This window comes from Taeniopygia guttata, chromosome Z (genome assembly GCF_048771995.1).
Source record: "Taeniopygia guttata chromosome Z, bTaeGut7.mat, whole genome shotgun sequence".
Taxonomy (NCBI): Eukaryota; Metazoa; Chordata; class Aves; order Passeriformes; family Estrildidae; genus Taeniopygia; species Taeniopygia guttata.
Genome location: NC_133063.1, coordinates 58,922,505 through 58,937,974, shown reverse-complemented (window position 1 = coordinate 58,937,974; position 15,470 = coordinate 58,922,505). Strand labels below are relative to the sequence as shown.

At 34.0% G+C, this 15,470-nt stretch overlaps 1 protein-coding gene across 16 annotated transcripts in view; it reads right to left on the bottom strand.

Annotated features, from left to right (window-relative positions):
* ERBIN (erbb2 interacting protein) overlaps positions 1 to 15,470 on the bottom strand; it is a 117,196-nt gene that overhangs the window by 25,510 nt on the left and 76,216 nt on the right. For 15 of the 16 annotated variants that reach the window (XM_072922097.1, XM_072922102.1, XM_030257596.4 and 12 more), the window contains 11 exons: positions 13,886 to 13,942; positions 9,806 to 9,869; positions 8,189 to 8,263; positions 6,984 to 7,128; positions 6,448 to 6,520; positions 5,259 to 5,388; positions 4,812 to 4,927; positions 3,753 to 3,822; positions 2,429 to 2,528; positions 870 to 991; positions 121 to 291 (listed from right to left, as the gene is read on the bottom strand). In XM_072922097.1, the coding sequence (XP_072778198.1) occupies positions 121 to 291; positions 870 to 991; positions 2,429 to 2,528; positions 3,753 to 3,822; positions 4,812 to 4,927; positions 5,259 to 5,388; positions 6,448 to 6,520; positions 6,984 to 7,128; positions 8,189 to 8,263; positions 9,806 to 9,869; positions 13,886 to 13,942 (1,123 nt within the window). The remainder of the gene's footprint in view (positions 1 to 120; positions 292 to 869; positions 992 to 2,428; positions 2,529 to 3,752; positions 3,823 to 4,811; positions 4,928 to 5,258; positions 5,389 to 6,447; positions 6,521 to 6,983; positions 7,129 to 8,188; positions 8,264 to 9,805; positions 9,870 to 13,885; positions 13,943 to 15,470) is intronic. The other variant, XM_072922096.1, reaches the window with a different exon arrangement.

Here is a 15,470-nt window from a genome sequence, read left to right as displayed (position 1 = left end):
TAATCTAACAATTTTTCTTTCTAAAGCGTCAGAGGGAAGGGAGAAGAGAATTAAAAGGAACCAATGACAATTTAGTCTTTGGAATTTCTTGCAAAACCAGAAGATAATGTTATCTCTAACCTTTACCCCCACATCTTTTACAGAAACTGTCTGGACTTCTCGTTTTGACTCCTTGGCACTATCTTCAGTTGATTCTTCATCCTTTAGTCTATGTACAATTGTCTGGACTGTTTTGACCATATTCTTCAGTTCATCAGGATATGGGGTTGGGTATCTCTTCAGATTGCCCTCCTGTGTAACAAAAGGCAATAAGGTTCTACACTTATTTAAATGTCAGAACTAAAACATAAGCTTTAAAACAATTAATTAATTAGGCCACAACACTGAATACTCTAGAATACCTCAATACTCAAGTCTGCTGGCATTGAGGCACACATAAGCTTATACAACCAGGCAAGATTATGAATCACTTTCACTCCCTTTCCCCCAGCATGTCCAATGATTCCAAGCAAGGATTAAGCCAACTATAATTCACTTAAAATCAGGATTTATCATGGTTTCCCCACTTGTTCTCCACAGCACTATTACTCAGGTTGCATCCTAGTTAGGCCCTACACTGCCAAGTATCAGCTTGAGTTCTTCCGTTGTGCCCTGCTGAAAATGATCTGGCGAAATAACACCAAAACTAAAAGCAAACACAACAAAAAAATCCAAACCATAGTGGTTCATCCTGCTAGATACTCTAAACTGATGACTTGATTTATTCAGCAGAGTGAAACCCATAAACAAAGTAAGGAAAAGGCTGAGATTAAGGGTGGAAGTAAGAGGGGGGGAAGCACCGTATATGCAAAAATAAATTTAATACTAACCCGAGGTGGTGCCTCTCTCTCATCTTTGTCTTCATCACATTCAAATGCCACCTGAGCACGCTGTTTCCTCTGTTCCTCCCACAGAGATGGATTGAAACTTTCATTATCAGATAAGAACATAACTGGAAAAAAAAAACCCAAAGAAGCTCCTATAAGAATAGGCTACATTATGTAAATCAAAATATACTCTTTTTCTTTCTCTTGAGCGGGATTCTTGTGTTTTGTATTCATTCTTTTTAAAAGATGAAAGACTTAACAGCATCATTAATTGAAGACTGCATGCAATGCCACTGCTTTATGAATTTGACTGTACTTTCATATTAGAAAAATCCCTATCTTTAAAAAGAAAATCATATGCTTAGCTGTACACTAGTCTTAACATTCACATTTGAAAATTCTCAGCAGAAATCTGCTAAGCAGTTTTATTCTATATATAAATATGAAATAATGTATTTGTGTGCATAAGTATATAAACACTAATTATACTTGTATAGATTTATATAACCTGTTATCAGTGCTTGACATTATTAAGCACAGGTAAAAACATTAATCTGATTTAATTTAATGAAAATTTTAAAATGAAAACTAAGAATGACTTAGTAAGAGAATCGTATCTTACTATTCCTAAAGCAATATAAGCATCTAAAACTGAAGGTTAAATTAATCTGCATGATTTTGCAGCACTAATTTACTTGACAGGGACTTTGGATACAAGTGTTTCACACTTAATTTTACAAGAGATGAAAAAAATCTTGCAGGTACCTAATGTCTCCTATTTTAGCATGCCTTGGTGTTACATCAGCCAGGTTCTACTTTTAGCATGACAAATAGTCTAATAAATTTGCCACTACCACCCAGAAAATTTATATCCTTTACTAGCAATGCCAAGATTGTTTGTATTAACTACTTCTATATCTGACATAGAAAAATACTTAATTTTAGGGCTCAGAAAGTGCAATGGAATATTTGTTACTCTGCATTTTTTGGGTAAACTTAAAACTTTAACACATCTGAAAATATTATAATAAACTTTACTATCACTATGAGTTCCTGACCAAAAGCCAGGAACCAGTTCAAATTACATGCGAGCAATGTGCTGTTTATGGATTCATTTTTTTTTTTTTAATTTCAAAATAAACCAGGGAATACTATGTACTTTTCAAAAAGTACATACTTGGTAATGAAGGAAACATTTTGGTAAAATAGTCAGTTTGAAGCTAACACTTGTGTAAGAGAATTTCACCCCAAACCATTAAACTCTTTTGGAAGTAATGAGGGTGTCATACTGAGAGTGGCAATCACCACGTGTTCCTGTTAGTCCATTTCTCACTTTACTCACTGAAATAGTTTCATATAGAATTTCATCTAGAACATCTAAATCTCATTAAATTACTCTTCTCAGTCATCAGACACAACTCATCATCTCTTGCAAGTATACACCAAGCTTTATGCATTTAAGTATTTAAGCATTATTTAATGAAAATCTTATTAGCAGGAAGCCTTCCCATTATTATTTTCAAGAGAGACCACTGTGACAGGTAACTTCAGAAATTCCTTACCCTCCTCAGTCCTGGGTTGCTGAGGGAACATGTAATTAGTAAGTACTGTTTTCTGTGTGTCAGGGTCAGCTTCTTTTTGAAGAGGGATAAGTGGTTTAGACTACAAAGTAAATGAAAGAAGGCTATGTTATGAGAATATATATGCATATATATAAAAAAGTAAATACGACCTATATGTCACAGAGCATGCCTGTCCCATGACTTTGAAGACTACTCTCCCTTGAATTAAACCATTTCTCCTCTGAATAATTTTCACAAAATGAAGACATTAATATGTCTGTATTTGACTGTTGAGAGGCTTTTTGATTGAGGACAAACTCAGCAAACTCTTTTGTAAAAAGACAATACTAGATAGTCAAAAAGCAACCCAGTTTCTTTTTGGTACTTACCACTAAGCACACTGATCAGAAATGCATAGACATATTTCGCTATATAAAACTCCAGACAATCATATAAAAATTCAGCACTCTTGTCTTTTTATTTTGAGACCAGATTGAACCCTTTATAGGGAAAGGTAGAAGATTCTTGAAATTACTGTTTTAGTAAAAGTGAATGTCTCTGGCTAATGGATTTCTGACAACCCTATATAGACTTTAATGCCCTTAAGAAATCAGCATAATATCAAGGACTTTAATAAAAAGGAAAAATACAAACACACGAGTTATTGCTTAAGAGCTTCAAAGTTGAACAGTCACACAGTTCAAAGGTGTGGCAGGAAATCTAGCTCAAAACCAGGCATGCTGAGTTTCCCCCTGGTATAGCTGTGAAAGCAACAGCAGGCTACATGTCTACATGTTCAAGTTCAAGCTTATCAAGCACTAAACTCATCTAAGTAAATTAGCCTGAACAAACAAAACAAAACAAAAAAACAAACAAAAACCTCCAAACCAAAACAAACAAAATACCCCCACAAACAAACAAACAAAAAAAACCCCAAAAAACCTCAAAAAACACCCAAAAAAACCCCAAGAACCAAAGAAAAAAGCCAAAAAAAAAGAAAAAAAGCAACCAAAAACCCCAAATAAACAAAACAAAGACAACCCCAAAAAAAATCCTAAAAAGCCCAGAGAAAATACAACAAAACCAAAAACCTTTTCAATATCTGTTAAATTGCATTTCCTCACCACAGAATTTCTCGAGGATTATGAGCCTTGAGACAGGAAAGCTCTGTGTTGGTTACTTAAGGAGAATTGACATAGTAATGTCAAAAAAGTACAGATTTACACAGGACTAGGTCTCTTTATTTAGCAGATGGCTCTGTTCTTGTCAATCCCATTAGGAATGAAATAACAATAATTTATTTTCAATATTTAAAAATCCTTACCTGATTGTCTGATAGCCACATAGCAGTGAGTTGTTGCAGTTTTGTAAAAGTAAATGGTAAATTCTTTAGTCTGTAAATTACAAGAATATATGTAAGTACATTTAGCCATACTGTTAAGACTTTAAACAATCCTGCATTAGTCTGCAAAGTATTTTAAAAGGACATTTTCATATCAAGTTAACTTAATAGTGAGACTTGAAAGGCTACAGAATTAATTAAAATTCAAATTTTAAAAATAACCAACCAAACAAGAAAAATTCATCTGCCCAGTACAGCAAGTAGCTTAAAATAAAGAACTGACATTGTAACCTGAATTTAACTCAACTGGGTGACATGAATACAAAGACAATTAATGTGAATTAATAAATCTGAACCCTCACCATTTTATCTGTCAATATACATGCCAATGAAGGCAATGTGTTATACCTGAAAATAATTTTTTTCTAAAAAATACATGTATGGGGACTGGGCTGTCATGCATAATGGGTGCTCTGGCATTAAGGGATAAATCAAGCTACAGAGAGAGTACAGAGAAGCTGAATTGACAGAACAGGAGAGGGAGCTCTGCTATTTCTCTCTCCCACTATACTTCAATTGTATAAACTATCAATTCCCCGAAGCTAAACATTTTGTCTATTTTTAATGAACATCTCTAATAAAAGACAACTTTTTTCCCCCTGTGCAGAACACCGAGGTCTTTTACACTATCCTATGATACTGTTGGGTGCTTCATAGGAAATTCAAGAAGCTGTTAATCTTTAAGTAAGAATCAAAAGTTTTATGAAAATAACCAAGTAATTCCCTGGAAAAACAGATGCTAACAATAATGAATAAGTAAAGCTACACTTCAGTGCATCTGCCAGGTCATTAAAATAAAGACAGCTTAGTACAATGGAGCTGCAAGATCCAGAATATAACAATAATACATTAAATACATCTCAGTCACTTTCTGAGCTACGTGTGAGATAAGAAAAGATAGCCATAATGTATTCATAACAATCCCTCTACATTATTGTTACATTTTATACAACTTCTATTTGATTAAAAGTATTGACAAACCTATTGTCACTCAGATTGATGACTTTTAATTTCTGCATATCACCCATTTCTTCAGGGAGAAATTCAAGCTTATTAGAATGCAGGAACAACACTGTTACATGCTTCCAGTTTCCAATCTAAATAAAAAAAACATAAAAAGAATTAATTCATCTTTACAACATAAATATGAACGTTTTAAAAACAATGAGTATTGAGGCTATTTTGCCTTGAAAGTTTATTCTTACAAATGAAACCTTTTAGTTTCAATACTTAGCAACAAATTCATACTCGTTGCTTAAAAAAATTAAATTTCATTATTTATAGACTTGTATATTTGTACACATCCTCCTTTAAAAAGATACACAAAAAAAATCCTCTCAAAAATTAATAATTTGTTATTCACAAGTTGCACAGACTATATAAACACATTAAAATATTCATTTTACAGACTTGCAATTAAATACATACCTCTGATGGCAGCTGAGTTAAAAAGTTATGATCTGCAGCAAAGGTTCTTATATTTGAGAGCTGCCCAACAGATGAAGGCAATGTTTCAATTTCATTGAAACTACAGTCCAGCTCTTCCACTGATATTAACCTGCAAAAAAAAATTAATTTCTCTATACAGATTAATTAATCCAACATTAATTGAATACTTGCAGTTGAAATTAAATGAATATCACTATTAATTATTAATCACAAATGCAGTTCAAAATAAACCTAAGGATTTAAAATCCAAGAAGAATCTTTATTGAGGGCCTAAAATGTGTTTCAGGGTGGGTGTTTTTTCCTGTTAGTTGACTGCAGGTATTTTGGTTTTGTTTCAAGCTTGCTTAATTTTTTAAAATCTCCTTCACACTGTCCCCACAATGAAAACAGTGAGGCCAGCAACACTGAGTGTTTGTGTACTACATGACAACATGCCAGTGTAAGGCATTAAAAACATTCAGAATTAGAGCTGAGTGCAGTTTCTGAACAAGCAAAGAATTCCAAGAGTTACAGACCATGAACCTAAGAATGGTGAAGTAGTAGTGAAGCACTACTTTGTAAACTCTGACAACAAAATGTACGCTATATTAATTAAAATATAAGAAAATTAATTGGAAGACTGTACACTTCTACAGCACTTAATTGTGAGCCAATTATTTCTGCTATTATTTAGAAGTTTTAATTTAAATTGCTGAACACCAAAATATATATTAAAAACTTGCTAAAGTATAGCTGAAAATTCTCTCTCTCTCTATATATATATATATACAATGTTCATATTTACTTTTTACAAGATTTTTGAGATTGGGCAATCATTTGCATTATCTACCATAGTCATATTACTGTCAAAAAAACCAAAACAGCTTCAGAAAGCTAATTGACTCTTTAAATACCCTGTTTTCTTTTACACTCAAGTTTTGTTTTATAGATTGGTGGCTGCATTAAGTGAGGAACATACATCCTTTGGTATTAAGTAATAGAAACATTCATGCTGCAAAGCAGAACTATGATATAAGAACTCTTGCTTTAAATTGTATTAAGGCATTAACATGTAGGAAAAAATTAAATAAAGTAGTTAGAAAAGAACTCCGAAAGAGGAGCCACAGTTACAGAAGAGTAATTCAGTTCAGAAAGGCAATTCAACTTCTTATTTTGGTGAAATACCTACCCTCCTATGGAGTCTGGCAAATAAATTAACTGGTTTTCATCAATTTTAAGTGTTGTCACCTTTTTCAGAGAACCTATAACAATAGGAACAAGTAAATAAAAATGGACATTTGAGTTCATTAAGCTGAGTTTTAACTTTAAATTAAGAGGGGAAAAAAATCCAACATTCTGGGCAAGCCACCACATCTTCTCTACTCCCTGGTGTGCCTATCATGCTGTACTCCTAAGGAAATAAGGAGATGAGCTTACAGAACTTGTTTGCCAGTTTATAATGTGTCAACCATTTGGGTAGTCAGGTGGGGGCAGGGAGAATTTTTTTTTTTTTCCTGATAGAGACAGCAGTTTTTCATCCATTTACAAACTACTGTATAAAGTAAAGAATGTTCCAAACCAATTTTAGGTTATTATTCAGTCATACATTACAGCTTTATCAAGAACTGGCACAGAAACAGATCTAGAATGTCATTTTAGTATTTTCTAGTTCTCTGTGTCTGAACTACAGGCTTCTAACAACATGAATTAACTTAAAATACAAACCAATAGACTCTGGCAGTTGCTGAAGTGAATTACTGGATAACAGTAGGTCTTGCAGGCTTTCACAACCTGAAATACCTTCTTCAACTACTTCAATGTTGTTTTTAGAAACATCCAAGTATGTCAGTTGTTTCAAAGTGCCTATGAACTAAAAGCAAGAGAAAATAATGCATTATAGAAAGTGCAAGTTCAAAACAAAAAATCCAGCAGATTTGACCTCTCAAGTGTAATGCCAGAGGAAAATACTTAGAGTAGTGAAATATAATTTTATGCAAAACATACAAACTTTCAAATGAAGCATTTTGTGTGGATAAGCACAGCTGATGTTTTTACACAGAGACACCCCACAGTAGCTCTGCATATCCCTAAGGTCAGTCCTCTGCATATTCAACGGTGTGATTAGTTACCATGAAACAAGCAATTGAAGCTTTAGAACAGACTTCAGAAAGAAACACGTAATGTGCGGACATCATTATGCTCCAGTAGACTTTTAATGCTCATTTTTGCCTTTTGTGCAAAACTGCACCCTCAAAAACAATGAAGAATCCCTAATTGTACTAAACTGAAAGAAATAAGCCAAAATACAAGCTTGTATTACTATTCCACATGAACCAAGCATTCCCAAATTTCAAATACTCATTTATTAGCTTGTTAAATTAAGCACAGATTCTCAACTACTTTAATAATAGGTCATCCTGGACCACATGTAATCTTGAAAGATGTCAGGAACCCATACAAAGTCAGACTGTTTTCTCAGGAACTGACTATGCTCCCTGTTTACAAAGCACTGAAACTGGCACTGCTTTTTTACAACTGTGATCAGTAAAAATCCAAATAACATATTTATCCTATATATTCCTGCTTGCTATCTAACATAGAATAATCCCTTTCTGGAAGGGCTATTCAAACCTAAATTTGATTTAAGATTTTTATTAGTTTTCCTGAATTGTAACCTAATTTTTAGATGAGAAATATATAACTTTTGAAAAAAAGCAATGAAAAAAAAACAAACCCAAAAAGCTGTGAATGCAGCTGTCATGATCAGTGATAATTTCTAAGTGGACTAGTTAAGCACTCAAGTGGCATGCATTCTTTTGGCTTTAAGTAACAGTAAAATTATATAACAATTTCAATATACATGATTATTGACAAAGCAAGTACCTGTGTAGTTTAAAATACTGTATGTTTAACACATCAAAAGAACTTACCCCAGGAATAAGTGTTAGTCTATTACCATCCATCCAAAATTCCTTTAATCCACTCAGTTGTTCAAGTACTTCAGGCTGTAATGGGAAGCCATTTAAAAAAAATCTTATGAAAAATCGCCAGTGAATGGCAAAACCAACTCCAGTGATTTGTCTATTGCAATTTCAGTAATGTGTTACTGTAGCTGTTATACCCACTTTTTTCACTTTTTGTCATCAGAGAAAACCCAGATAACTCACTTTTCAAATTAAAATATATAACAGATATACAAAAACTTTGAAGAACTTGACCACAGCACCAATAATTTCTAGAGAAATGCTTTATGTTGGTTTGGTGTCTTTTACAGAAAGTATTATTTTTCAACAGGCACACACTCTAAGCACATGTTACATGTACAGTTTTGATGGAGGACCTCTAAAAACCTTTAAATTTCATCAGCTCAGGGGACCTGTTTTTCAAAAACCCCAGGTATTTTTTGGTTTGGGGGAAAATCAATACTAATTTCATTTTTTCTATCAACAACAGGAGCATCTCCATAACACAAGCTAACCACTCCATCCATAAAATGAAGTGTGGGATTGTGTTTCCAATACAACTTATTGTTAAAAGCACCTTGTTTATCAGGGAAAGACCCCTTCTTTGTAAACATTAATGCTGCATATGCTTTCCCTATTTAAACTTCCCTCCAGAGAAAGCAATACAAAAGAGGTACTACTGCACCTTAATAAGTACAGCTAAGTTCAGATAAATGCTAAGTAAATTTTGTTATACAGTAAATAGACAGGATTTCTGCTGAAGTTGCAGTCCTGACTCCCAATAACTCACTTTCCAAGAAGAAGATGTAATTTAAACATTAGCTTAAGGCACCCACACAAATATCTACCCTGTGATGAGAATATGGCTGTCATGGTAAGAGCTAGATGTTTAACTTTAATAATGAAAAATTCCTGAAATAGACTCCCCTACTTTCCAAACCATATCACTAGGCAAATATTCAGCTCTGCATGTTCTACTAGTGGCACACAAGCGCTTGACTATATTGTGTTGCAGGTCAGCAAGTTTCATTATACTTCTATTTCAATTCCTTTACCTAGGAAAGTACTTGCAAAAGCAGAGAGATGTTATTCGACCCTTAAATATAAGATATATTTGCCTGTGAGACCACAAACAGGAAACAAGTCAATGCATGCTGAAGGAAAAATCAGAGCACCTCAACTGAAAATACTGCTTTGAACAACATTCAAATTTAATATAGTTTCCCTTGAATCTAAATCATGCACAATAATAAAAACAGGCAAAAAACTGTAACATTCAATACATGACAATCAACAAGTGTTTAGAATTTATTCTAAGCTTAACAATCATTTTTCTAATTCAAACGCAGATTACTCTTAATTATTTAGCAGTACAGTAACCACACTATATAACACAGTGTTATTTTAAAATGGAGTAAAAACGTACACTTTCATATAAGATCACACACCTAATTTTTATAACGGGCTCCATAAAGTAGCAGAACTCTTAAGATGATGTTTATGTTTTTGTATTTATTAATACTAGATCAAAGGATAAGAAGATTTTTAAGAGATGCAGAGCTCTTTTACTAAGGCAAAACTCACCACTTCTGTGAATTCATTACTTCCCAAGTCTAGTCTCTCCAGCTGAGTCAGTCTGGACATGGTTCTGCACAGGAAAGGGATTAATAAAGAATTAGGTCTAAGAAAATACTAGCTGCTTCAAATCTTCCAGATTTACAAAAATCTAGCAATCAATATTAAGTAGTGATGCTATTCTGTAACTGAACTATACCTAATTAAAGAGAAATTTTTCACACACTGGACAACCAGGCAGATATTACTGATCCTGCAGACTGCTGAGTGTCACACAAAGCATACATTGCAACACACTTGAGGCTGCAAGATGAACTTGCAAAAACTAAAGACCAGTAAAAAAAAATCTTCATTATAAAGAGTAATGCAGTGGTGCATCTCTTCTTTTGAGTGGTTCAGCTTTTTAATCTCCAATTACAATATGCCCCTTCAGCAGTCAAAGGCTTGTTAACTACATGTTTTCTTCTCAAAGGAAGACTAATGATCAGTCAAAACAGAGAAGAGCACTGTTGAAACACAGTATGCAACACCACCTTTATACCTCTCCAGGCTGCTATGTTACTTCCATGTGATGTGGTTTGGAACCCTAATTATTTTTCTAGTTGTTCATTCAATAAGATTACTAAATTGGATTTTGTGACACATCAATACTCTTTAACATAACTTATGGCAAATACTAAATCAATGTCTGAAATAAAAGTAAAATCAATTATTCCAAGCTGTGTTTTGGAAACATTTTTCCTCTATTTAAGTGCACTTTGGGGACACCATAGAGATTATCTACCACTCCACATGCAGTCACAACAGGTACTTCACAGTCAACAGCAGTTCTACCTGGAAGTACTTCTTAAGAGAGTGTGAATCCCTCATATAAAAACATATTTATGTAGTTATTTAATAAGAGATTTTCACAGAATGATTACATATTAAAGTTTTAGATACTACTAAACTGCAACTATGTATATACTATACATTTCTGGAAAATTAAATGTAAGAGCTTCTAAAAGGTAGAATCTTGTATCTTGTCAGAATATCACACTAATTTCTTCAAGAAACAATTGCATGAGCACAAGATGCTCTATGCAGCTATTCAAAGCTTCAGTTTTTCTTCAAATACAGTAAGATCTACAGTTGCTCTGAACATACAGATCAAAAATAATATCCTGGAAAATGTCATATTTACTTCAAGTAATTTAATGTGATAATTACTATTCATGAAATAATCTCCAAGAAGGAGACTTAACATTTGTTTAGAAATTTGATTTTCATTACATTAGAGTAATTAAGCTAGGTACAAACAAGGAATTTAGCATAAGTAGGTAAAGACAAGACCAAGAAGAAAGCAGCAGAAGCCTTTTTTGCACTGTACAAATAGTATACATAGGCATTGAAGGAAAGCGTCTAGCTAACATTCCTACTGTACTAGAGAAGGAAAGAAAAAAACCCAATAAAACAAGAAAATACTACTTTCAAAAGACTCTAAAAAAAATAAATTCACTCATTTCTGGGAGCTAATTAACGGGATGAGTATCAGTAAGCTAATATTCTTTCTCAATTTCTAACTAAACTTACCTGAGTCCCTCTGAAATCCTGCCAAATATTGATATCTCAAAGCTTTGTGAGACCATGCCAGTATCAATTTTAGTGCTGTAGGCTCCTAACAAATTTGCCCCAAAGAGTCTCCCAGAAGCACTGCTGAAGAACTCCTTTAGAAGAATCCAACACAGCATTCTGTAGCTTTTATGTAACAATGACAGGGAAAACAACTTAGCTTTACTGATTTGGGGCCCTTTTTTCCCATGCCCAAATGACTGTGATCTAGCAAACACATCCACTCAATGACAAAACATACACAAATACGTTTGCAAGATGAGGTCTCCAAAATATTCCTTCCTTTCCCTGCTGTTTACATAATAGCACTATTTTCTAGGACTAGTATCTTCTTCCATTTTCTGTATTGTTTATAGAGAAATACCATCAGACAAAATGCAAACAAGGCTTCCAATAATGTTATGGTAGCAGGAAAATTCAATGCCAAACTATGTTGAAACAAACATTAACTAGATCATGGAGTCACACCTATTTTCATCTCTGACATGGAGCTGCGTAATCCCTCCCATAAACGGAAAGCCTCTTCCATAATTCATATTATTAAACTTGGCATCAATTCAGGTCAGTACTAAGGGATCAGATAGCTTAAATTATGTCTCAAATTCTGTTGTTGTATATAGAGACAGCTTCACTAAAGTTAACAGTACAGCTTATATCAAGTGGCATACAATTCAAGGGGAGTGTGCGTGATGGCAAGATTGGGCCCTGCATCACTGTAATTATACTCTCATATAACGTGCTTCTTTCTAAAATGTTTACTCTTTTTATTGACAATTAGGCCATAGAAGCTTAAAAATGGGGAAAAAGGTACCACCATATTTTTACTGGACCCACTTTACCCATCAGAAAAATGCCTCAAAAATAGTCTCTGTGTTTTTGCTTTCCTTTCAGTGGAAATAGTTTCATCCAGCTGTTTTGCATTAGAATGGTGCCACTTTCAGTCTCTGGCTATGGATAAGCTCCAAACAAAATGATATGTATTTCACATAAAGTTTAGCATAAAGGAAGGTTGATGTAGTGTGTTGGCACTGATCACCCATTTTGATTAACATTCTTTCAAGTAAGTCATACTTTAGGGTCATAAAATATGTGCATGTTTTACTCAGAAAGAGGGCTAGATTGATGCTGCAGAATTTCTCCAAATACATTTCTTATTACAAATAGGAAAGAATTTACTGTAACAATATTAGAAAGATGAGAGCCACAGGAAAACATTATATATATTGGTATTTTATAGAAAAAAATATTAGGACTACTTATTAACTGCTTAGCATCTTATTAACTGCTTTAAATTTTCTACTCTTTTTAAAGCTGTTGCATCTTCTGTAAGAGTACCAGGATAGAATAATAAAGCTGGCAGCTCAGCATGTACCATAAATTATTATGAAAAAGAGGAGCTCTTCATGAGAGTTACTGTTTAGTTTTGAATTGAGAACAGAACTCTGAAAATACTGACGTCAACAAAAAAGATTCCCAGCACCTTCAACAGAGGGTACATTTAACTTAAATACATTAAAGAATGTATTACTGTCTCATCACTACCAGATTAAACTACATTTTAGAACTATTTCATGTAATTCATGCTGTTAGTGTTAATTATGGCAATTAAGGTCAGAGTGATCTTATAAACAAAATCTCTATTAGCTCTAAGTTTTAATTATAGCTACTGTTTGTCAGTTGGGAGCAACTTAATTTAGAGAGCTACCACTCTAAATTACGTGTCCTGTATTTTTTTTTCTGCTAAAAACTAATGATAGCAGAGAGAGCTGAATAGAACTGCGAGTATTTATACCACAGAATGCTTCACACTTTGAAGATCTAACTTCACACTTTCTAATGCTGTACATGTCATTCTAGATACGAGTTCTGGCTTTATACCACAGACTCCACAGTACAGTATCTAGGGACTTAAAAAGGGAATCCCAATAGAACATAACCCTTGATCATCTCTTACACCTATAATTAGCTACAGCCACTAAAAAAACTGTCTGTTTATCTGAAGAGCTGGCAATTTCCACTTTAGCTTACAGCATTCAAGTGCCTCCTGGCATGAGCTGGGCAGAGTGAATATTCGATCATTAGAGCCTCCTGTTCTCTACCAAAACTTCTTACATCCACCAAAACCAGCAACTCTACCAATTTCTGTTGCCAGGGGAAGATTTTTGTTACAGTGCCCCACAACATATTCATGACTTTGAATAGCTATTCACATCCCACCTTTGGGATCTGTTTCTTTCTTCACTGACCTCTTACATCTTTGCTAACCTGTTTGGAGCTCCAGAGTCCCAGTTGGAAAATACTGAGCATTGCTCTTGTTCATAGAAATAGAAGGAATTGCATCACCATCAGCCTAGGCTTGTTTGATGAAGTAAGAATTGCAAGGCAGGGACTAGAAAAATGTTAGATTTTAGGAGAGAGGTACAATGGATAAATGCTTAAACAAATGCTGTAGGAATTTCTAGACTACACAATACTTACTTTGGTAATATTTTTAACTGGTTTTCTCTAAGTTCCAATATCTGGAGTTTAGTTAATCTGTAACAGAAAGGCATAACAAATTACTACAATATTCTGTATTTAATGACAAAAGCAATCTCTGACCTCAGTTATTATTATAGAATTAAAAGAAAAAAAAATCTGAAAATTTTTGAAATTTTTTCCTGGAACATTAAGGTGAAATTTTGTGCAAAATGTGCATGTTATTTTAAATTTATTGGCTGGAGTTTGATTTTGGTAAAGCAACAAACAATACAGATTTTGTCTGCTTTTCTGCACCTGTTTGAACATATTTTGTTCTTTCATCCCAAAAATTTTGAAACCCTTCATTGGATTAATTATGGGTACATGTTATAGTCATAATGAAAAGTACACAGGGAGTGACAGAAAGTTGGAATCACTTTGCACAACTAAAGATGTTCAATTTCTACTACTGGCAATCAGTTTAAAACAAGAAGTCTTATCTGGGGAATATCTGTAGTCTTGCACCTTACAGCTTTAAATTAATCTTGGATTTCCTTCCATATTCTCTTTCTAGTCAGCTTCTGAATCCATTTTGACATTTTTGTTAGAAGGTGGTTTGACCTTTTTTCTAGTAAATCCTTGGTTTCAAAACAAATAACCACTAAATCTCAACTCAACTGCTTAGAGCCAAGGTAAGTTCCAAGCAGTCCTGACATACATGCAATGTACCATTCCCATTGAAATTTTTTGCACTGGGATGAAGTGAAAAGCTTGTTAAAAAAAAATTAAGAAACTGATTTAGTTTAAATACTGATAGGACTGTAATGAAAAGAGTTCTACACGTGACCCACTGATAGCCCTCACACAATACAGACTAGGGTATTAAGGTCCCTGAATCAGAAAGGAGCCTGGTGAGTAGACCAGTTTTTCCTGAAGGTGCTTAACATATATGGTGCATTGTAAGGACAGAGAGAAAAACCTTAATTTTAGTTAAGTGGTAGCAACTATACTTTCTGTAGAAATAGAAAGCAGAAAACAGTATTTATTTTTCCTCTAGATATTCACTCAATATTGGATGAGTTTGAAAGCAGCCATCCGCCATGCCCACAAATAACCTAAAAATGTAAGAGTCACCTTGAAAGAGAAGAGAGGTCAGTGCAGCCCAGCACTGCAAGCAGCGCTATCTGGTAGCAACTGCTGGAGGGGAACCTCCTCCCTCCAACTTCTTTTAAAAAATGCAAAATCCCAACATCCCAACAGTGGTGAAAGAATACCCTAATAAAACCTCTATTCATGGTAATAGCACTCCTGTTCACCTAGAACGTAAGTGGGAAAGACATCCTAGGCATCCTACCCTACCAGTACCCTAAGATACTAATCTAGTGCAAAACAGAACTCTTTTAAGAACCCTCAGACATGAATGAACATTTTAGGCTTTGATTTCTAAACCAAGAACTGCATTAGGCTTCATCTGGTGTTCTGCTTTGATGACAGGGAAGACAGCTACACAGTTCGTAGGTTTGTTTGTTTTGTTGGTTTTTTTTCACAAATCATGTATGCAGTCAAATTTACATTGAATACAATGGCAGCAAATCTCCTTTCA